Genomic DNA, 23,637 nt, shown 5'->3' with positions numbered 1-23,637 from the left:
GGCCTAACTTGCTTTTAATACGTCATTACCCACTCTACTCAGTATCATTACCTTCATTGGCTTTTCATACTTTATTCTCCTTTTTAGTCGATATAATGAAATTAGGCAAATTTGCCTGTTTGTTCCTCGACTCTAAATAAACAAACAAACAAACAAAACAAAAACATTTTCGTTTTTCAGAACCTCTCTAATCTAACTTAACGTTATGTCGAGAGTAATACCTCAACTCTTCAGGTAGAAAACTGCACAGATTGGCAGATAACCATGCATGTGAGTGCTGACTTAGCCTAACACAGGAGATGTGTTCAGTGTGATTTATGGCAAGAAGCAAGCGAACGACACCTCAAAGAGTATGATTATTATCATGGCTACCCCCCCCCTCTCTCTCTCTCCAAATGAAAAAACTACACAATGCTGCAAAAGTGCATGCACAACCACATTGCACACGTGAATCTCTATTCTACTTTCAATCACAGCCTCTCCATTTTAGCCCAGATTACCACTTCTCACCCGCCTTCAGCTGATGGCAGACTACTGCAGCACACCATCACCCTGACACACATATCCTTTCGTGCATGACTTGCCACATTTGCAACGTCTATCTTCCACGCACACGAACACCTAGGCTATCGTTAAACTACACACCTACACCCCTAACAATTATCCTTTCTCACCTGTATCTATCCGCAACACTCACCATGCTAAAATCCAGCACCACTAACTGAGAGACATTTCCACCTTCACCTCAACGTCGTTTCTCATCACCATCAACTTCCTATTAACTCGTACCACCACCCAGATTCCTGCATATTCACTGGCACCGTTGTTCAGAACCTCTCCAATTTGTTTCTGTTTCAACTTGTGAATTTTAGTCTTTGCCATGGACAATAGCAAAGAAGGCAGGATGAGTCATTTTACCTTTGATCAACTCAGTCAGAGTGGTGTAGCGTCAAACCCCTACGCTCACGACGCTTTGGTTCCACAAGACCAATCACGCAGCGCATCGACACCATTCTCCTACCTACAAAGTTTGGAGGCACCAAATCTTCAGCTTAAGGATCACGAGCCCTATGACAACTTGTTTGATGGATTAATTTTGCCCTCCTTGCCAGAAGTCTTTACGGGCATGGGCTCCAATGTGAACACACGACTCGTACATCATGATGCGTTTGCGCCTTTGGGTGATAGTAAGTTGATGGCAGCACCAGCGCCAGCAATGGCCTTACAGCCAAGACGACAGCATCTCCAGCCGCCAAATATTCCCGGCTTGCTTGACTTGCTACCAAGTCCACACGACCTCAGCCAGTCACTACCACAGAGTAACGTATTCGGAAAGCAGCCATCAATGAAAGAACCTGAAACCCCAGCGACAAAATTCTCCTTCCACCAAGGTCAGGCGGCACCGATCCTTCCGCATAGCCTAATGCAGGATAACCAGCATAATTCCAACAGTTTCAGTGATGCAACACTCTTTCCGTTCCCGCCAGAAGTTTCTATAGGCGTCAGCTCATTTGGAAATATAGGATTCCCTCATGATGTGTTTGCGCCTACTGGTGACAAGAATGCGATGGCAGTGCCAGGCCAAGGACGACAATATATTCCAAGTTTACCGGAAATGCCACCAAGTCGTCGTCACGACCTCAGTGAGCCACTTCCACAGAGCACCTTACTCGGGCAACAGCCGTCAATGAAAGAACCTGATAACTCAGCGGCACGATTCGCCTTAAACCCAAGTCCGGCGGAACCACTCCTTCAGCCTAACCTACTCAACGACTTGGGTGATGCAGCAATCTTTCCCTACCTGCCAAAAGTCTCTACCGCCATGCGCTCCGATGTAAATACAGGATTACATCAAGATGTGTTTGCGCCATCGCGTGGTAGCAGAGTGTTCCTATCACCATCACTAGCAAGGGGCCTGCAACAACAACGACAACAACAGCAAGATCACAAGCTGCCAGATATTCCCAGGTTACAAGTAATGCCACCATATCAACACGACTTCAGCGAGCCACTACCACAGAGTAACTTACTTGGACAGCAGCCGTCGAGTAAAGAACCTGCAAAATCTGCCAACGCCAAACTAGTTTGCTCGGAATGCAAAAAGAGTTTCTCGCGTCCGTCGGACTTCAAAAGACACATATCGGTGCACACTGGCGAGAGGCCATATCCTTGCATAGAGTGTGGAAAAACCTTCAAGAGGAAGTATAATCTAAATGTGCACAAAAGAACACACACAGGTGAGAGACCATATGAGTGCATAGAGTGTGGAAAAACCTTCCAGTGTAAGTGTCATCTAACTGTGCACAAGAGAACACACACAGGTTACAAACCATATATGTGCACAATCCCGGGCTGTGAACAGGCATTCTCACAGTCCGGCGATCGCAACCGCCATGTGCGTACCCACAAGGCAAATATCAAGAAGCAAACCAAACCTGCCAGTGGATGCAACTAAACAGACACTGCTCCACTGGACCAGCATCTCCAGTTCAAACACGACAATGTCGGAAGGAGCACCAAATCAGAAGATAACAGCGCCAGGAAATGATGTTATAGGGGTGTACGTTTTTGGAAACATGATTTCTGTGCTGGCGTGCACTGTGTGGAATTTGAGCAATAGAATGATCTGACAAGTGTGTGTGTACATGTAGTATCCTGGCCTAAACTGCATTTGCTGCTGCAGTCATCCTAACACCCTCCGCTATCAACACCCTCCGCTATCAACACCCTCACGTCTTTGATTGATATATTATTGCAAAACAGCATATGTACAGGGTATTATATTGTTGTAGAACGATGTGTTGGTTTTCTGAATGATGAAATTACCCGCGTCTCTTGTCTCGCGTATAGTTTTAGTCGCATTTTTGGTGTGTAGAGTTTTGCTACAATGTCACCTTGTTGGTTTATGGCTTTTCTCTTTTGCTGTCTTTCCTGTTGCTGTTGTGTATGTGGAACGTTTTGGTCGTTTATTCAATGTATCCGTTTTGGATTTGTGAATTCAAATAAAGTAAACAAACAAAGAAACAGGGGAAGAGTCTGTTTGTTTTCTTTCTCTGGAAGACTGTATGCACTAAGAATATCAAACATAAGACACTGCTAAAACTGAGAAGAAACTTAGAATTAGATTCAACCACTGTTCACCATGAACTCTTTTCAAAACAAGGAGAAAGCAAACAACAACAAAACCAAAGCTGCTAGAGCACTGCACGCGGAAAAACTCTGCACGTGAGATGCCGTGCAGCGGGAAAAAGGCCATACATCTGAAGCATACGTCTCGTGCACAGGAGCACAAGCCCGGGAAAAACAGGGTTGATGATCACATGATTTCACGCATGAGTGATACCATACATGACCTACAGAACTAGAGAATGATTGTAGTGAAAACAGACACATAAATCATACATTTCTCCCCTCTTTGCTCGAATAAGGCAGAACTATGGTTGACGGATAAGAGCAAGCTAACGTAAACAGAAGAGATCACACTACATGTATAGCATGGATTGAACGCTGCACCAAACTTGAGTGGAACGGCCAACGCCGGAGAATTGGACTGTCACCTAAGAACAATTTTGAATTTTAAGATGATGAGAAAAACAGCAGATAATGATCTCCAAGTCGGGTGCATGACCATATCAATGTTCCTTAAGAACATGTCACTTTGCTGTACAATACTGTTCGTTGCTGCTAGCAGTTCACACGGAGCGAAACTGTTCACTACTGCTAACAGTTCACTGCTCACTCTCGAGTGGAATCAGGACATTGATAGCACGTCGGTACACCCGCTTGCGGATCTTGACATCCACTACGCGTACACAACCGTCCTCAGCCGGGTATACAGCAACCACTCGACCGAGTGGCCAGGTACTTCTAGGGGTGTGTGCGTCAACACAGATGACGACATCGCCCACCTTGATGTTGCGTTTCTTCTGCTGCCACTTCTGCCGGACGTTCAACGTTGGAACCACCTCCTTCACCAACCTTCGCCAGACGTCTTGAGTTAGGCGCTGTACAACTCTCCACCTGTCATGTGGATCAGGCTGTCCGTCAGGCTCCAGATGATCGATGGCGTGGTGGATATCGCGATGACCCACGAGGAAGTGCAGTGGCGTTAGCGGCTCTAGATCCTCGGCATCGTCACTGATACTCGTAAGAGGTCGGGCGCTCAGCATAGCCTCCGCATGAACGAATGCGGTCGCAAGCTCTTCATCACTGCACACTCCATTTTCGAGAACGGCGTACACTGCACGCTTCGCCAGCTTGATCATAGACTCGAACACACCTCCGTGATGTGGCGCGCTTGGTGGATTAAATCTCCAGTTGATCTTGTTTGACGCCATGTCTGTCGCAACATCTTCAGAGTGCTCCAGCTCTTCCACGGCGTCTCGCAGCTCTGCTTCAGTAGCGACAAAATTGGTGCCGTTGTCAGAGACGACATCCTTCGGTGTGCCTCGCCTCTTACAGAATCGGGAGAAACACATCAAGAACCCCTGCGCCGTCATGTCGTAAGCCATTTCCAAATGACACGCACGTGTCTCCAGACACGTAAATAGGCAGAGATAACGCTTGGCACGGCTTCGTCCACGGCCTTGCCTTGTCGAGAACGGCCCGGCGTAGTCCACGCCAACGCCAGAGAACACTCGTTCAGTGATAGCGACACGCTGCTCAGGAAGCTGTCCCATGAGTTGGGATGCTGGCCTGTTCCACCGTCGTCTGCAGCCGTTGCAACCGTGTCGATGCGACTTCACTGCCTGCTTCCCGCGGACGATCCAATAGCGTTGTCGGAGATTTGCGAGTAGATAGTTGACTCCGAATTCGTGATGACACTTCTCATCCTCCGATGCTATGACGAGTGAGGTGATCTGGTGCTTAGGTGGGAGAATCACGGGCCGGCGTGTGCATGCCGTAACCTTCGTGCTAGCATTATCGAGCCGTCCGCCGACTATCAGCACTGCAGGATGCTGACTTGTATCCAGTTCTGGATTCAGTGGCAGCAGCGGATCGCCATTCTCAAGTGGTTGGCCACGCTCAAGACGGCTGATGGTGCGCCCATAGGACTCGCGTTGAGAAACGGAGAGCCAGTACCTCGCTGAAAGTACCATCTCCTCAGCCGACAGCTCCGGTACTGGAACACAACTGCCGCTGCAGTCGCAACTCCCCTCTGTGCTGCTGGCTGGGAGAGGTTGCAGCAATCCATCTGATGTGGCAGGTGCACTGGTTTTGGTTGATCCAGCTGCCTGCTTGCAGTTGCGGAGGAAACGAAGGCACCAGCACGTCACGCGAAGAAGTCTCTTCCATGACGAGTACCTGGCTGGTGACAAGCGAGACTGTGCAGGCTCCGCTGCTGTTGTGACAAACGCAGATGCCAGGGCTCGCTTCGTCTCTCCACCGACGTATGATGGCACAGTGATCTCTCGAATTGGCCACTGATCGGGAGGCGACGACAGGAACTCCGGTCCGGACCACCAGACTTCATTGTCAGCTAGCTTCTCCGCTGTCAATCCACGACTTGGCAGGTCTGCGGGGTTGAGTCGGCCCGGGATATGACGCCATTGAGCTCCAGAGGTAGCGGCGTGAATCTCGGAGATTTTGTTCCCGATGTCGGTCTGAAACTTCCGGCTGTGAGATCTGACCCAATACAGCACGTTCATACTGTCCGTCCAGAATACATGGTCTCGGACTGGCAGGTTGAGTGCTTTCTCCACCTCGAGGCTCAGCTTCGTGCCGAGGACCGCTGCCTTCAGCTCCAACTTTGGGATGGAGAGCTTGCGGATTGGAGATGGTCTCGCCTTCGCCAGGGCTAGCGTCGTCTTCACCGTTCCGTCTGGATACTGGCACCGTATGTACGTAGCAGCAGCGTACGCTCCATCAGATGCGTCGGTGAACGTGTGCACTTGGATCTCAGCAATGGAGGGGTCGAGAGTGGCCACCTTGAAACACCGGTCGACTTGGACTGCTGAGAGTGAGGGTAGCTCCGAGAACCATTGCGTCCAAGCCTTGGCATCATGCTCGTCCAGTTGATCGTCCCAGCCATACCCTTTGATGCATAGCTGCTGGAACATCATCCGCGAGCGAATCGTGAACGGGCAGATCTGTCCTCGCGGGTCGAATACTGTGGACATCTCCTTCAGGACTGTCCTCTTGGTCATCTGCTCAGCTGCGCAGCCGGAGAAGACGAAGAGGAACTTGTCGGACTCAGCATTCCAGGTGACACCTAGAGTCTTCGTGGATGGCAGCGTGCTGTGACTGTGATCACCCACCTCGGCAACAGCTCCTGGCGCACGATCCTCCTCTGGAACATCGGCCATTACTGCTGCAGAATTGGACAGCCACTTGCGGATGTTGAATCCACCATCATGGAGTAGTGACTTCACCTCGAGGCGCACACGCTTGGCTGTGTCATCATCAGCACACGAATGGAGTAGGTCATCTACGTAAGTGTCATCGTGGACCGCGGCCGATACGTCAGCTGAGTAGAGATGGCCAAACTTGTTGGAGGTCTCCTCGAGAGCTCTACCCGCCAGGTACGGTGACGCTTTTACACCAAAGACGATGCGGTTGAACTGGTACACCTTCGGCTCGTGCTGCGGGTCGTGCCGCCACAAGAAGCGGTGGTACTTGCGGTCTTGTTGACGTAGCTGGATCTGCAGAAACATCTCTGATATATCGCCGACCAGGGCCACCGGCTCCAGGCAGAAGCGAAGCAGGACGTGAACAATATTGTTCTGTGTCTTTCTGCCAGCATACATCTCCTCGTTCATAGACGTACCTCCCCAGTTGACGGACGCATCGAAGACGACTCTCACCTTGGTGGTCACGCGATCATTTCTCACGACTGGGAAGTGGGGAAGATACCATTGATCACTTCCGTCCTCTGCCGCTGTGGTGGGCTCAACTTCTTCGATGTAGTGCTTCGTCATGTAGGTTGACAGCACGTTCCGGTATGCCTCGTACACAGCCGGTCGTTTGGCGAGCGAGCGCTCCAACGACTGAAGCCGCTGCTCAGCCTGCTTTGCGTTGGACTCGAGGCTCGGAATCCCGCTCGTCGCACTCCACGGGATGCCCATCTCAAAACGCGATCCATCGTGTTGAATCGACTCGGTCACTAGCTGTTCTGCCCGTTGCTCATCAGGTGTTGAGTATGTCTCACCCATGCCGACCTTCTCCAACTCCCAGAAGCTGTTGACAAGTTCATCTAGTCTCAGGTCCTGCGTAGACCCGACGAGAGATGCACCAACACATGTCATCTCGGGCTGGTCATAGGAGTTGTCAGTTGCGCCGTAACACACCCACCCGAGTGGTGTCAACCGAGCTAGCGGGTCACCAGGCTTGCCATGCCGTTCCTCCAGGGACGTGTGAAGCTGTGCCGCATTGAGTCCAATGAGGATGTCCACCTGAGCATGCTGCTGGTGCCTTGGGAACCTGATGTCGCTCAGGTGCGTCCAGTTCTGTTTCTGCGCGTTCCAGTCGACAGGCTTGATGGCACCAGTCACTGTTGGAAGGACGAAGGCAGAGAATGCAGACTCTTCGTCGCCTCCCTGTCGGGTGATAGTAACCGCTACTCTCTCACGGTCACCTCGGATGGTCTTGCCACCTAGTACGGTAGTCGTCAGTGTTTCGACATCTCCGCTGTAACTCAGCTGCTTGGCCAGGTCTTCTCTGATGAAGCTGACGGATGATGCCGAATCTAGCAGTGCGGTAGCCTCGACGACGTGAGGACCATTCTTCACTGTCACCGGCACTGTCATGAACGATACGTGCTGAGACTGGGAGAGACTGTCACTCGCGAAGCAGCTGGCTCCGACATTGACGGCAGCAGACGAATGTGCACCCGCTTTGTCACCTTCGGCGGTTTGTGCCTTAACTACCGGCGCCTGTTCGCTGGGCTTTCTCTCCGAGTGTAACATTCTGTGGTGCTTCCGCCCACACATGTCGCAGGGCTTGTTGCGACACTCTGCCGATCGATGCTTAGCCGGTCTCAGGCAACAGATGCAGATGTTGAGGGGCTTCACGAAGCTCCAGCGTTCAGCAACTGACATCTTCGCGAACTCATGGCAGTCTGCAAGTTGATGCTGCTTACCGCACTTGATGCAGCTCTTCGGAGTACCGGCTGACTTCCGCTCGCTGCTCTCGGCGGCTGTTGTCAGGGTGTAGTGTTGACGGCGCTCTGACAATTTGGTCCTCTGACTGCCACAAGCGGATTGTCTTTCTGCAGCAGCCTGGCGCTTGTCCGAACTGCTGCTGGATGACACTGCTTGGCTCTTGTAGCTGTTGCGCTGGCGCTCGTCCACCTTCCGCATCATGTGCACGACGTGAAGCAGCCAGTCCGCGAATGATTGTACATCGCATTTCTGGTCATCATACTTCTCAAAGTACTTGAGCAGCATTGACGACGGGACTTTCTCCGTTGCAGCGAGATAGAGCTCTCGGCCAGGGGTTATACCACATGACCTCATGTTCACCAGGACACTCCGCAGCTTCAATGCGAACTTCTTTATCTTCTCAGTGTCCTTCATGGTAGTGATCTTCGGCCACGTAATGATTTCCTGCTCGTGCCGCTCGATCTGACGATCCTCACCACCATACCAGGCCTCGATCTCCTGCATGGCTGCCTGATAGGCCCCCGGCCCGTCCATGACGTCTTCTATCAGCTCCTCAGCACAGCCACCCGCGAGAGCCTCCCTCAGGCGTGCCATCTTGTAGTATTCTGTGACATTCGGATCTGCGCCGACCAGTCCCATGAATTTCTGCCGCCATCTCACGTAATTGTCTTCATTGCCATCAAACATGGGCAGCTTCAGTGCCTTGAGGTGGCCACTCGGGCGGTAGGCCGGCGTCACTGTCGGGGCACCCTGATGCTGTCCGATTTGGTGGGCTGGTACTGCTTGTGCTTGGCTACTCGGGTACTGGGGTGCTGCTGTTGAAACCATGTACTGTGGTACAGGCATAGGCTGATATGGATACGCCGGTGTGCTGGTGTATGTCAGGCCGGGTCTGACCTCACGCGAGATTGTCGGCTGACTACTGGTAGCTGCTCCGTGCACCGTCACGCTGGGCTTCGGCACAAACGGAGGGGCGGCTGCTGTAAGTGCTGTCATTGGTGCGAACGCCTGGCTCACGAAGCCAGAGCGTTGAGTTGGAGCTGCACTGGATGCGGCTACGGCGCGCTGTGCGCTGAGACCGTCCACACCATGCGGCCTAGTTGCTGATGCTCCACTGGTGGTGCTACTGCCTACTGCACTGATAGTAGCAGGTGGTGACGGAACAGCAGCATCCACTGCTGGCACTGGTCTGCTGCTCACTGGGTGTGCTGGTGTCCTTACTGCCCTTGACAGGGTAGTTGTTGGCTGTAGTCTGCCTGGATTCCTGACAACAAACTGCTGTGTGGATCTGCTGACATGTTGTTGCTGCTGCTGCTGGTCCCCTGCCAGTTCTGAGTTCGACTTCCTGTTCCTTAGTTCTCTAACATACCACAGAGGCAGCCTTCTGCTGTAGTCGGAGCTGCAACTATCCACCTCTGTTTCGTCGTCATCAGCATCTGAACTTGCTGAACCAGTAACACTGGGTGGCACTATTGGCGATTGCCCAAGCACCATCTCCACCGGGTTTGCCTCAACATCACCCGACGCATACGCTGCGTCTGTAACTGTGGCTGTCGGTTCGACCAGTCCATCAGCTGACTGTGGTGTAGACCCACGTCCTGTGCCGACCACTGGTCGGTCCAAATCGGAAGGTGAGTAGACACTTCTATCTTCGCTGCTGTTCTCACTGTAAGCAGATGCGGAAGAGCGGCGACGAAACTCAGACTTCGCCCTTTCCACCGTGCTTGCCTTCTTCATTAGATCGAGTTGGATGGCGATCGACTCTTGTCGCAACTTCGCCACTTCTGCTTCCTTGTCCAACTCCGCCTGTAGTCTCTCGACTTCCTTGGCTATTCTTCTTTCGGATGCACTAGTCCTTACACCTCTCTCATCATGTCTTCGCTGTGTTAGGTTTCCGACGTCTGCGTCGGAGGAAATAAATCGCTTGGGCAGCTTGCCCTTCGTTGATCTTGAACTGACTCGCTGTCCAGGTATGGCACTCTGCTCGTCCATCCTGAAGATCCGGCTCGAAGGACCAGTATGTTTGTTTTCTTTCTCTGGAAGACTGTATGCACTAAGAATATCAAACATAAGACACTGCTAAAACTGAGAAGAAACTTAGAATTGGATTCAACCACTGTTCACCATGAACTCTTTTCAAAACAAGGAGAAAGCAAACAACAACAAAACCAAAGCTGCTAGAGCACTGCACGCGGAAAAACTCTGCACGTGAGATGCCGTGCAGCGGGAAAAAGGCCATACATCTGAAGCATACGTCTCGTGCACAGGAGCACAAGCCCGGGAAAAACAGGGTTGATGATCACATGATTTCACGCATGAGTGATACCAAACATGACCAGTGACCTACAGAACTAGAGAATGATTGTAGTGAAAACAGGCACATAAATCATACAGAGTCACTCAGTGTGTTGCTCCCTACATGGGAGCTCGCGGTTTTCCTGCCGACTTGAATTCTCACTACAAACAAACAACATCAGAATATTTGTGGAATGTCAATAATGTCATCAAGGGGGGGGGGGGGGGAGGGGCAGGAGTTGTAGAACAATGTACTTCCTCTCTGTATGATGATATTCCCCAAACTGTCTCTTGTTTCGCGTGCATGCGTGATATGAGCATACGTAATTAGTGAGTCTTCAGTCTTGCCTTTTCAGTCTTCTTGTTCTCCCGTGGAAGTTGTTAAGAGTCGCGTTTGCAGTAAAACGACAACTGTCGCTGGAGAGGACTTGGGAGTGTTGTGTGCAACCCACCACCTCGACCAGCATATACACCATCCAACACCCGGTGAAAACACGTTAGACTTAGTTCTCTCCGACTTCACTACCACAGTATCAACCAACGTGACTGCTACCCTCAGCAGGTCCGGCCATGCCATTTTGATATGCAACTTCAAAGCGGTTTCCGCACGCCGCGATCCAACAACCTCTCACAAGGTGTGGAAATACGACAGTGCTGACTGGAACAGACTTAGGGCATTTTACTGCGGTCACGACTGGCAGTCGATAATGTCAGACGATCCCACTCTGCTTCGCGAGCGATTGTATTTGTATTTGTATTTATATCATAATCTTATGGCACATCATGATGACGGCCAGTAAAACTGAGACGATGGTGAAAGTCAACCACAGCAGTAAAACAGATAAAAGAATACAAATGAAAATTGCTGTACATTTCCTCTGAAACATTACATTGACCGATCCTCCTGCGTATACATTCACAAAATCAAACTTATCACTGCCCCTCAGCATGTGCAGCATTCCTTAAACTGGTTTAATGAATCCTCAACAAGCCGGAACTCGCTTCGTTTCCCGATTGCAAGAAACAATTCTATGAGCAAATCGCCTGTATTCCTAGCATACCAATTATGGGATTCTCTTCCTCAGCAATTAAAGTCCAGCAACACCCTCAATGCGTTTTTAAGCTTGATAAATATACACGTACGTCGATCTTCATTTACTAATCATTGATTTCAATTCTCTTTGTGTATTACTTCAAGCTCCAAAGTAAATCACATTATGCTACCTGTACAATTCATTAGGGTTTTGGATTGATTTACTTTTATTTCATTTTTATTTTCATTTAACTTGCCATATTTTGCGTGTGCATTTTTGCCTTCTTGTTCTTTTATTCCATGGCAGGTAGCCCTCATTCATAATATTGGTTGACACCATGTCATCCATGAATTGAGAATAATAATAATAATAATAATAATACTTCCTCCGTATACAAAAACTTCGTGACTTTTTTCAACTGTATTTTTGAGCAAGAACCTGCTCAACGAACCGCGCCAAAGGCTATCATCGACAACGCACATTCATGTTGAGGTAGGTTTGGTTGATCTCGAACAGATTCTCCACGGTAGCCATGCGTGTGAGGACGTTGCCGACAGGAACTCATGAGTCAAATAACAAAAAAACTAACACTTACTTGCTCGAAACTGACACCGTGACGAAGTGGAGCTCGCGCCTGGAGCACGGAGTCACGACTCACGCGGCACTCGCTGCAAAAAAAAAAAAAAAAAAAAAAACTGGCCAGGCTCGTACTTGCGGTGCGCGGCCCCATACGCAGCGTGAGAACATAAATCGGTTCCGCTCGCACGGAAACGGGAAAGATGAACATTTCAGTCGTCGTGCAACCAGCGCTGACTCCGGGTCGGAATGTCGTCGACCTGGCTTTCTTCGCCTCTCTCCACTCCAGTCAGACGTCTCCGTTGTGGCCTAGGAGGGGAATCGCAGGGACCTCGTCGAAGCCGTTGTAGAATGCTGGGAGGATTCTCCTGCTGAGAAAATGCGAAGCGTGTGGATGTGCTTGAGCGACTCGTTTCACGGCATAATGGAGGTCGCGGGTTGGAACGACTGAATAGTCGACACCGATTCGTACACAGCTAGCCAAAGTCCCGCGTCGGATCATCATTGCAGCTGAAAAGAATCTGAACGAAATGCGAGCGAAGCAGCGACTTTTGGCGATGCGGAGTCAGCGTCGTCAGGTGATTATGACAGGAGCGACAATGACTCTGAATAAACTCAATCTGCATTCGTCTGAGTTGCTTTTGTCCTTGTATATAGCTTGTAAACAGGTTAGACAATGCCACGAGTGTTATTCCAAGTCAAACGGAACAATTCCAGAGCTATGCGCAGCCTTCAAAAAAAGTCACGAAGTTTTTGTATACGGAGGAAGTAAAAATAAAAGGCAAAAGAAGAAGGAATTTTTTTACGTGTTATGACTAACTGTCCTCCAATGTAACCAGATCTTATACAGTCAGCGAGTGCGACAAAATGGCACAAAACTGACAAGGAGTACTGAGACATTCGGCGACCTGTTCTTCTTTTCACAATAATTCAATTGGCTCACCATCCGAGTTAAAGGGGAAGTTAAGGCAAAAATTAAAATTTCACCAGTTGTAGTCTTCGGGGTGCTGAGTCGAATGGTCTTGGTCCGAGAAAGCTGAGACGCTCCCTTCCTACTTGAATCCCAATCGAACTCGCGCACTTCCACCGAAACTGGGTGACTGCGCCCTACTAGATGGGGATTTGTATGCAAAATGTCACTAAAAGCGCCATTTCGTTCTTATAAAAGCACGGATGACCACGATTGGCCCATATGTTGTAGTCTTTTGGACGCTGAGTCGACTGGTTTTGGTCCGAAAAGGCTGCGATGCAGCGTTCCTCCTTTATTCCCAATCGAACATGGTTGAACAAGCGGTCACGTGCTCCTGGTTGCCCAAATCACCTGGTCACCACGCCAGCAGGCGACAACTTTCACACCAAGGTTCAACTCGAGTGACAGGATTGCACCCAAAAAAGGTCAAACAGGCTAGTAAGTTGTACCCTGCAGGCACGGTGACCAGGTGACTGGTGTACGCAGGAGCACGTGACCGCTTCTTCAACCATGTTCGATTGGGAATAAAGGAGGAACGCTGCATCGCAGCCTTTTCGGACCAAAACCAGTCGACTCAGCGTCCAAAAGACTACAACATATGGGCCAATCTCGGTCATCCGTGCTTTTATAAGAACGAAATGGCGCTTTTAGTGACATTTTGCATACAAATCCCCATCTAGTAGGGCGCAGTCACCCAGTTTCGGTGGAAGTGCGCGAGTTCGATTGGGAATAAAGTAGAAAGGGAGTGTCTCAGCTTCCTCGGACCAAGACCATTCGACTCAGCGCCCCGAAGACTACAACTGGTGAAATTTTAATTTTTGCCTTAACTTCCCCTTTAAACATTGCACACCTGATGAGCCGTCATGACCTATACGGCGAAACGTACGTCGTGTGGAACTACTTGTTATTGTACATAACTAGTCCATCATACATGATAGTGGAGTTTTGTAGGGTGTTGACGGTTCGGTTCGTCAAAATTCGTCTTCGCTTAGCTTCCCCTTTCTACGTTCATTACATAAACTTGAGCCAACCAAGTTGGGTGGTCTGTTGCTTTGCGTCGTCGAGTTGTAGTAAGGTCGGTATGTCTTACTAGTTTCGTCATCATCCAGTAACTTTCGGCATTCTTTGTTGCCGTGATGCGTAGCTCGTGCTCTTCTTCGTTGCTCTTTCCTTCCCCTCTCGGACCTTTCCAAACCTGAGCCTTCCAATTTGGAAGGTTGTTGGTTTGCGCCTTGGAGACGTGTTGGAGCTAGGTGTCAGGTCGCCGAATGTCTCAGTACTCATTGTCAGTTTGTGCCATTTTGTCGCACTCGCTGACTGTATAAGATATGGTTACGTTGGTGGACAGTTAGTCATAACTCGTAACATTTTTGTCCTTCTTCTTTGCACAATAATTTAATTGGCTCACCATCCGAGTTAAATAAAAGGCAAAGAAGGCAAAGGAGGAGACAAACCAGCAGGATGTTATGCAAATACATGAAACCTATAATTGAGCAGCGAGTTTAGCAACAAAAGTATCCATCGACGTGCTAGTCTTGGCCTGCGTTGGTAATGTTGCCCAAAATACATAGCCAGGAAAGATCGGGGATCTAGTGAATACGCTGGAGCCAGCGCGTGGAAGAATGAATGAGTTCCGGGTATTCCGTGTTTCGGTGAACCAATTATAAGCCTGCATTTGCAAGGGTATTTTATTTAGTAATATTTTATGTATGAGAACACAGAGGTGGTACTTATGTCGAGTGGAAAGGGGACTGATCTTGGCATTGACTTCGGCCATTCTGCAAGGCATGGACCAGTATATCCCCACCAAAGTCTCCACCACTCGTTTCTCTGACCCTCACTGGTGGACTCCAGAGGGCATCATTACTGAAGAGGCAAAGGAGAAGCAGTGGAAGAAGTGAAGGCGGAACCCGCACCAGGATGACCTCAAGGCTCTTGCATTGCTCCTGTCAACCGAACTGTCTACACATAGCAGATCGCTCATATGTCTAGCGTCAATCGCCTGCGCCACACACTCAGGTGCCAGTCACTTAGTGACCAACATGAAAAAGGTCACTGGCGTTACACGCAACTCCGCTAGTGTTCATCTGCTAGTCGACAGCCATGGCAAGGAGTATCACGCCGCAGCAGTGAAGGCTGAGTGCCTGGCAAAGCATTACTCCTCGAAATGCAGCCTGGGCGAACAAGAACTGACTGTCAATGACCATCCTGCGGTGACCACCCCGACCTACGAGCCATTAGAGTACGTACATTTCCGAGAAGTTGCAGTCCAGCGGCATCGTGCAAGGCTAGTCCCATCCAAAGGCATCTGGACCAAACTGTATTCCATCTCGGGTGTTGAAAGAGTGCTGTAAGGAACTTTTTTTTTTTTTTTTACTGAACACCACAGTACCATCAGATGCTGCACAGCGGCGGCGGAGGCATATTGGATGGAAGTGGGGGCGGGGCAAAAGTAACTCCTCCGACCAAAGGTCTCGGAATCATCATTACTCCTGTGCGCTGATACATAGGAGAAAAGAAACATGTGCATCCAAGAGGGAAGCACCGGCTTTGCAAACGATAATGGGGAGAATTTGAGATTGAGATAGGACAAAACAATAGTAAAAGCAGTGCACCGTAGGAAGAAGGAGAGAACTGATAATCGGATTTTAAGGCTGAGCGAAGGGGATCAAAGAGGGGTAGAAGGGAGCTGGAGTGCGGTCAGTATAATTAGGCTGGTGTGTTGGCAGAGATCATAGCCTGTCTGTGGCCCACTCCCACTTGCTGCCTTAAAGTGGTCGTTGACGTTTTTTCTTGAATGTGTGCATACCTCTGCGAGAAGGGGGAGACTGCAGAAGGGTAGGTGGGAGCTGATTCCACGTTGCGATGAGGGAGTGGGGAAATGAGCCGAGCGTGTTGTTTCGTGACTGGGGAGGAAGAATACTGGTGAGTTGCGATGGATGATGTGTTGCAGATCTGGTTGTCTCACGAGTAGACATGCGGAATTGCGGTGCGGCTGCTGATGGTGGCAGAATGGCTTTCACCATTTCCGGACCCTCCACAAAGTGCAGCTTGTACAGAAAGCAGAGCCCTGCTACGGTACGGCGAATGTCGAGGCTCGGGAGGTATGATCCATCTCCAATTATGTGCAGGGCACGGCGCTGGATGACAGTGAGGCGGGCCAAGGTGGTGGGGGCTGCGCTCATCCACACCAGCATGCCATACTCTAACACAGGGCGGACAAAGCCACGGTACTCGATTGCCCAGTGCTTTGGGTCTAGCACAGTCGATGCCTTACGGAGGAAGCCGAGCCGCTGGGCTCCGCGTACTGCAAGCTGTCGGATATGGCTGCGGAATGCCAGCTGCATGTCGAAGGTGACGCCAAGAAGCTTGAGCTCCTCTACTTCTGGCACGACTGCTCCTTGGAAGCGTATTGCGTTCGGGGGGGGGGGGGGGGGGGATGGCGAGCGGTGGTGGCTGATGGTCAATGCCTGCGACTTTGTGGGCTCGAACTCGATACTCCACCTGCTTTCCCATGCTGCCAGTGAGTCTACTGCCTGCTGGAGGATTGCTGTCTCTTCTGGCAGTCTGAGTCGGGTGGTGATGCACTTGTAAAGAGTTGTGTCGTCGGCGTATACAGCCAGCTTCGCGCCATCAGGCAGGTGGTCTTCTGCGTCGTTGACGAACAGAAGGAAGAGGGTGGGGCCGAGGATGCTGCCCTGCGGCACGCCAGATTGGATTCGGTGGGTCGGTGAAGACTGGCCACCTATGACGACACGGATGTGGCGGTCTGTCAGGTAACTCCGGAGCCAGGCAAGGAGGGGGCCACTTATGCCGCACCGCTCAGCCTTGTGGAGGACGCCGTTTTGCGAGACCTTGTCGAAGGCCCAGCAATATCTACTGAAAGTACCCTGACGAGGCCTCAACTGACAGCTGCAAGGCTCCACTCATGCTGAAGAGGTGCTGAACAAACGCTTAGGTCCGTTGGTGCGACACTGACTCGCGCTGCACTCTGGTGTTCACGAGGTTTTGTCACGCTGGAACCGGAGCGTCTCTGTAAGTATGTATCCCTGCTGATGTTTGTGCTTGGAGGGCAATATAATTGGTGCTCTTCAGGCACAATCTTCCTCAGCCTACTCAAGCTCAACTGATGAGGGGTGAAGTGGGCAAATACCCTTAAGCCAGACTCCCTATACGAACTCCCCGACTACTCCCTTCATAGGCACGATCGGCAGCACTGTAGAGGCGGAGGAGTCGCCGTGTATGTTCACTCATCCATCCCACACAAACACAAAACAATCATCACGATGAACAACTTCAAAAAGCTTTGGCTTGAACTTGACCTACCGAATGTATTACTTAAAGTTGGATGCTCCTACGTTCCTCCAAACACAGATCCGTACACATTCTGCCAACAACTGGAGCCCTGTCTAGGTCTGTGCTATATGAACTCTCCGTTTCTATTGGTAGGAGGCATGAACGCAAAACACACCTCATGGCTTCCCACTGATAGAGCTGGCGACCTACTGGATACTGCAGGATTAAACCGGCCTACTAAGCCAGGAAAACCGTAGCCGCCGCGGTTAGCGGAGATTTTCTGTTGTTGGTGCTCTGGTGTGGAACGGTCTCCCTGGTGAGGTCCGCACAATTACCCGGCTACCTGAGTTTAAGCATGCATATGTACCATACGCCTGTAGGGAGTAGTAGTTCGAGTTGCTGCTGATAACTCTGCTCTCCCTCCCCTTGCAGTTCAGTAATCCTCACGTAGCATCACACATACATCGTATTCTCTCTCTCTCTCCCCCCCCGTTTACTCGCAGTTATTAGTATCCTATTCTCTTACTATGTGCTTCCACAGCCTTTACTAGGCTAAGCCTTCGCCGTCATTTTATTGGGTCGTCATCCCGTTTGAATGAGCGAAGTGAAATGAAAACCAACCAACCAAACCAGCACGTGTCTTTTCCGACCTGTATCCTGCCTCGACGTAGTCATCTCCACTGTGACGTACCAGAAGAAGACCTATCTGTCACATCATATACCCCAGCAACACGTCGAAACTTGGCGCTGGAACTGGGACCCTGATCGCGTCGTCGCACTGAAAGGAGCCCTGGGCTCAATGCAGCTTTTGCCACCAGCTGAGGAAATTCCGCAGTTATCAATGTCAGACCTCTGGTCGCATTGGCATTTTTTTTTTTTTTTTTTTACTAAGGCCACAGCTTCCAATCATGACATGCAAAGCAGCGTTGCAGCATCGCAGGCATGAATCGTGGACGTGTTGACGGGGTCTGATGTGCTCCACCGACCTAGGGTCTCGGCTTCACTGCACAGCAAACGCGTCACTCGCTTACCAACACAGCATTGTTTGTTTGTTTTCTTTATTTGAATTCGCTAAAACCAAACGGACGGAACTGTCCAGTGACAAGGGAGCGAATGATGAGCGTCATAATCACTATGCATCAAAACATCTCAGGACAAAATGAGACAGACTATATTAAGGAAGGGTCTGCACAACACTTGTACATAAAGGGGAGTACGAGACCAAAGGCGCGGCAGAAGTCGAAGCAAGAAAGCAATCATATCAAGAGATATTTTTGTCCACCAAAAACAGAGAGAGAGAGAGAGAGAGAGAGAGAGAGAGAGAGAGAGAGAGAGAGAGAGAGAGAGAGAGAGAGCATACTTGTACTGTACTAACTTCGCACCACGACGTAAACACCAGTCTCGCCCAGGTCGGCGACCATGGATGACTCACAGCTTCTTTGCAGCATTCAACTCAAGTATCAGCTCTACCGTCATGATCAGTATCTCAGAACTCAAACTTTCAAAGCGCTGAGAACTGGATCGCGTTCGTTACTCAACGCAATAGGACCACTACACAGCTGAGAGAAGCTTAATCCGCCTTTGTATCCGCTCCCGCGCAAGGCGACGTAACTGGTGTGCAGGAGCGAAACCTGTACAAGTTATTGACGTCACTGCGGTCGTCCCCGTTCAAGGACCCTCCGACTACTGTCGTGGACATGGAAATCCAGTCGCACGTCTAGCGGTCCCAGGGCGCTGGCCATGCAGCCTTGGATACGCGGTACACACATGCATTTATGCGCTACAGCGCGCTGGTACGCGGTAGCATCGGATCTTCAGTACACAGTACAGTTGAACATCGATTATCCGCACATCGACTATCCGACCATTCGATTATCCGTAACAGTTTTTTTGGGCGCACTTGCCGTCGAGTACGCACTGTGCATGTAGTGAGCCATTCAAAAAATACGAAAATTTTGAAAAGTAAAAAAGTAAAAAGGTCGTGCGGCTAGTAATAACCACTGAAGGTGTGTGAGTGACAGTTTTTTCTTATCCAGAACATTTGCCTTATCTGAACACCGCCTGACAGTTGTCTGCCCAGAGGTGGTCGGATAATCGATGTTCAACTGTACATGTATTTTAGCAAACGAAACATTGGCTAGATCAGATAGAGAAAAGGCGGAAGCGTTTTATAATCTTTTTTCTTTTCTGAAAGCCAGAAGTGCGTCACCGGACCAACAAAACTTAAGCCGTACCAGAGATAGGCGTGTCGCGCATCATCGGAAGCGAACTGAAGGAAATCATCACCACCCTGGAGGAGGTCAGAAAACTCCTTTCCGCACTTGATTTCCGGAAGTCGGCTGGGTACGATGGCATCCCGACGAAATTGATTGAGATCACTGGAGAGGAAATAATTATTGTGCTCCCTCGCAACGCTTTTCAATGAGTCCTTCTCGCGAGGCGAGCAGCCGCAGGACTGGGGCGACGCCACTATCAGTCCTCTACACAAGAAAACCTCTCGTGCAGAGATAACCAATTTCAGGCCAATCTCGCTCCTGAGCGTTGTCAGCAAGGTTCAGGAGAGGATTGTTCATCAACGCCCACATTGAGCCCCACCTACCGGCCGACTTATCTGGTTTTCGATCTAAGGATAGCACTGAAATACAGCTCTCCCGCCTAGTCCATGAGATTTCCGCCAGCCGAGATGCCCGTCACATTGTGTCAGCGCATGTCTTTGACTTATCAAAGGCCTTTGACGGAGTTTGGCATGCTGGCCTCCACGCTACCTGACTCGCCGCCGACAACGCGTCAAGGTTGGGTCCGCCTTTTCATAATGGAAATCCATTCCAGCTGGAGTACCCCAGGGCTCTGTCCTGGGGCACCTTCTTTTCCTGGTGTACACGATCGACCTCCCCCCAGCATGTACAAACTCACACTACAAATGCACCCAGTTTGCCGATGACACGGCACTCATCGCGACACATTACACGAGGGATTTATCAGCTGCATTCCTCCAACGTGCCGTGGACGCAGCCAGACGATGGTTGAAGGATTGACATCTCCTCGTCAACATCACGAAAATCTTCGTCCTTTCCTTTCAACCACACCATATCATCCACATCACGCTCCAATCGACTCTGCTGCAGCAGGTCCAATAACATAGGCACTTTGGCATTACACTCCAAGACGATATGCGATGGACCCAACACATCATATAAATTACCAACAAAGCCAAAAAACTACTACACCAACTCCACAAGACGCGCGACACAATGAACGCTTCCAGCCTATTATTAATATACACGACCTACATCCGACCCGTTCTCGAATATGGCAGCCTTGGTGTTTGTACTCAGTGCGCAGCATTTGGGTATGTGACACTTTGTGATGTCAAACCTGCATGGACACGATCCGTACATTCCTCCATTAAAAGCCCTGCGCTTAAACTGGAGACTGCGCTTGTTTATCTTCGAAGCCCTCTTGGAATGCGCTTATAATAGAGACTGGGCTTCTACAAGAGACTGCGCTTGTAATAGAGATATGCATGTTATTTCTCAATAAGGATTCTGCTATATCTGGTTTCTACAGCAGAAAGGATGGTTGGCAATGGGAAGCCAACTCTGAACTACATTAGCCGCCATCAACATGGACAGCTTCAAAATCGACACAGTATCTACTGAGACGTTTTCTTTCGCTACGCGGATAACACTGTAACTGCTGTGGAAATACCAGAGGAAACTGAATCCTTATTGTTTTAAAAAGGTAAACAGCAAACGCCCAACAAGCAACTTCGCACTTCAGTAATCATACGAAGATGGTGTCTTGTAGCTGTAGTTTCGTGTAGTGTACTACTCCCTGGTCATATCTACCAAAGTACTCAGAAAGAAAAGAGAAAACCAGAGCCGTTCACGATGCGTGAATCTCCAATAGCCAAATAGACAATTAACTACAAATTCGCAGTTTGCAAAGCCACATGCCACCTAACTTTATGTAAAGAGATTAACGCGGGCTCGCAGTTCATGCGATAACATTGCACGACACTGACGGACGGTACTGACGTTTCACAACTAACTGGCTGTCAGCTCTAGCGCAACTTGGATGCGCACTCCAACAGCCTGCCAACTTGGAAGGTTCTAAGGTATTATGATAACATAGGAGGGGAAGGTGGTGTTAGTGGATAATGGCGTAGCTCGTAGTTCCTTGGTCCCTTTTTCTTTTCTATGAATTTATCCTTGGCTCTGAATCTCGGTCCTTTCTAACACTGCCACAGTGCATGCATACCTCTCCATGCACCCGCTAATTTCTATTATAATGGACAGCTTCTCAGTTTTAGCCGAAGTCACAACTTCTCCTGACATCCTTACCCTATCTACCATGACTTGCTACATTTGTCACCTTTTTTCCTTCCACGCACACCAACCCTGATTTCCAGTCCGCGCTTATCTCCTTTTGATCAGTTTTCCAGGCCTCTTTGTAGTTATACATTGTACTGTTGAGCCACCGAAGTAAAATACATTCAATACAACAAAATACAGTACACTCTGATCATTTCTCTTTTCTCACCTGCATAGACCCGCAACACTTACCCTGCACAACTCCAGCACCACTAACTGTTTGATATTTCCACCTTCACAGTATCACCCTTTCTTAGCACCATCAACTCCCTATTAACTCAGGCCACTTCAAAGAATTCTGCATATTCACTGCAACTAGTGTTCAGAACCTCTTGATTTTGGTTATATTCCGACTTCGGTGCGTAGTCTTTGCCATGGACAATAGCATTGCAGACAGGAATAGCCATCCTTCCTTTAATCAACCCAGTCAGAATGATGTCGCAGCAAGCAGTTACACTCACAACGCTTCGGTTCAACATGACCAATCACACAGCTCAGAGACACTCCAAAGATCGGCGACTCAAAATGTCCAGCTTAACCAAATTCCGGATCATCAGCTGGATGCCAACAGCTTGAGTGAGGCAGCGAACGTTCCGTCCTTGTCAAAAGTCACCACCGGCATGGGCTCCGTTGTAAATACAGGACAAGATCACGATGTATTTGCACGTTTGGGTTGTAATAATGTGTTCATATCACCCGTCCTAGCAAGGGCTCTACAACGAGAACAACAACATGCCCAGCAGCCGCGCATCTCGAGCTCACTGGAAATGCCACCAAGTTAACACGCAGGTGACAAGCCATACAAGTGCACAATCCATGGCTGTGAACTGGCATTTTTAACGTCTTTGTATCTCAAAATCCACACCCGAACACACACCGGGGAGTATCACTCGAATCTTCATTGCACTTTCAATCACAGCCTCTCTAATTTAGCCCAGATTACCACTTCTCACCCACCTTCAGCTGGCGGCAGACTAATTCAGCACACCATTACCCTGACACACATATCCCATCGAGCATGACTTGCCATATTTGCAACGTCCATATTCCACGCGCACCAACACCTATGGTTAAACTACACACCTACACCCCTAACAATTTCTACTCCTCACCTGTATATATCAGGCAGTCCTGCACAACTCCAGCACCACTAACTGAGATATATTCCCACCTGCACCTCAACATCGTATCTCATTACCATCAACTTCCTATTAACTCGTACCACCACCCAGATTCATGCCTATTCACTGCAACCGTTGTTCAGAACCTCTACATTTTGTTCCTGTTTCAACTTGTGTATTTTAGGCTTTGCCATGGACAACAGCAAGTCAAGAGAGATGAGCCATTTTACCTTTGATCAACTCAGTCAGAGTGGTGTAGCATCAAACCCCTACGCTCACAACGCTTTGGTTCCACAAGACCAAACACGCACCGCACCGACACCATTCTCCTCCCTTCAAAGCTCGGCGGCACCAACTCTTCAGCTTAAGGATCACCAGCACTATGACAACTTGTGTGATGGAGTACTTTTTCCGTCCTTGCCACACGTGTCCACGGGCGAGAGCTCCAATGTAAATACAGGACTCGTACATCATGATGTGTTGGCGACTTTGGGTGATAGTAATGTGATATCAGCACCACCATATATTTCCAGCTTACTTGCAATACCACCAAGCCAACACGACCTCAGCAAGCCACGGCCACAGAGTAGCGTCCTTGGACAACAGCTATCAATGAAAGAACCCGAAAATCCAGCCTTGACATTCTCCTTCGACCAAAGTTCGGCGCCACCCAACCTTCCCCCTAGGCTAATGCCGAATGACCAACACAAATCCAACAGCGTGGGTGATGCAGCACTCTTTCCGTCCCCGCAGCAAGTCATTACCGACGTGGGTTCATATGCAAATATAGGATTCCCACATGATGTGTTTGCGCATTTGGATGACACGAATGCGATGGCAGTGCCAAGACAGGGACGACAACGTCTCCAGCCA

At 49.7% G+C, this 23,637-nt stretch overlaps 2 protein-coding genes across 2 annotated transcripts; one reads left to right on the top strand and one right to left on the bottom strand.

Moving 5' to 3' along the window:
• Positions 1 to 807: 807 nt before the first annotated feature.
• Positions 808 to 2,710, top strand: LOC135830979 (zinc finger E-box-binding homeobox 2-like). The gene has a single exon (XM_065343223.1). The coding sequence runs from the start codon at positions 881 to 883 to the stop codon at positions 2,453 to 2,455; it is 1,575 nt and encodes a 524-aa protein (XP_065199295.1). The 5' UTR covers positions 808 to 880; the 3' UTR covers positions 2,456 to 2,710.
• A 1,018-nt stretch (positions 2,711 to 3,728) lies between these two features.
• On the bottom strand, positions 3,729 to 10,091 carry LOC135805413 (uncharacterized). The gene has a single exon (XM_065319448.1). The coding sequence runs from the start codon at positions 10,089 to 10,091 to the stop codon at positions 3,729 to 3,731; it is 6,363 nt and encodes a 2,120-aa protein (XP_065175520.1).
• Between the last annotated feature and the right edge of the window lie 13,546 nt (positions 10,092 to 23,637).

This window comes from Sycon ciliatum, chromosome 1 (genome assembly GCF_964019385.1).
Source record: "Sycon ciliatum chromosome 1, ocSycCili1.1, whole genome shotgun sequence".
Lineage (NCBI taxonomy): Eukaryota > Metazoa > Porifera > Calcarea > Leucosolenida > Sycettidae > Sycon > Sycon ciliatum.
Note: the sequence above shows the minus strand (reverse complement) of the source record. Positions and strands in the feature narration are given on the sequence as shown.

Bases quoted from the DNA above. Each gene is read 5' to 3' on its own strand.
- LOC135830979 (XM_065343223.1), top strand. From the start codon at position 881: ATGGACAATAGCAAAGAAGGCAGGATGAGTCATTTTACCTTTGATCAA.
- LOC135805413 (XM_065319448.1), bottom strand. From the start codon at position 10,091: ATGGACGAGCAGAGTGCCATACCTGGACAGCGAGTCAGTTCAAGATCA.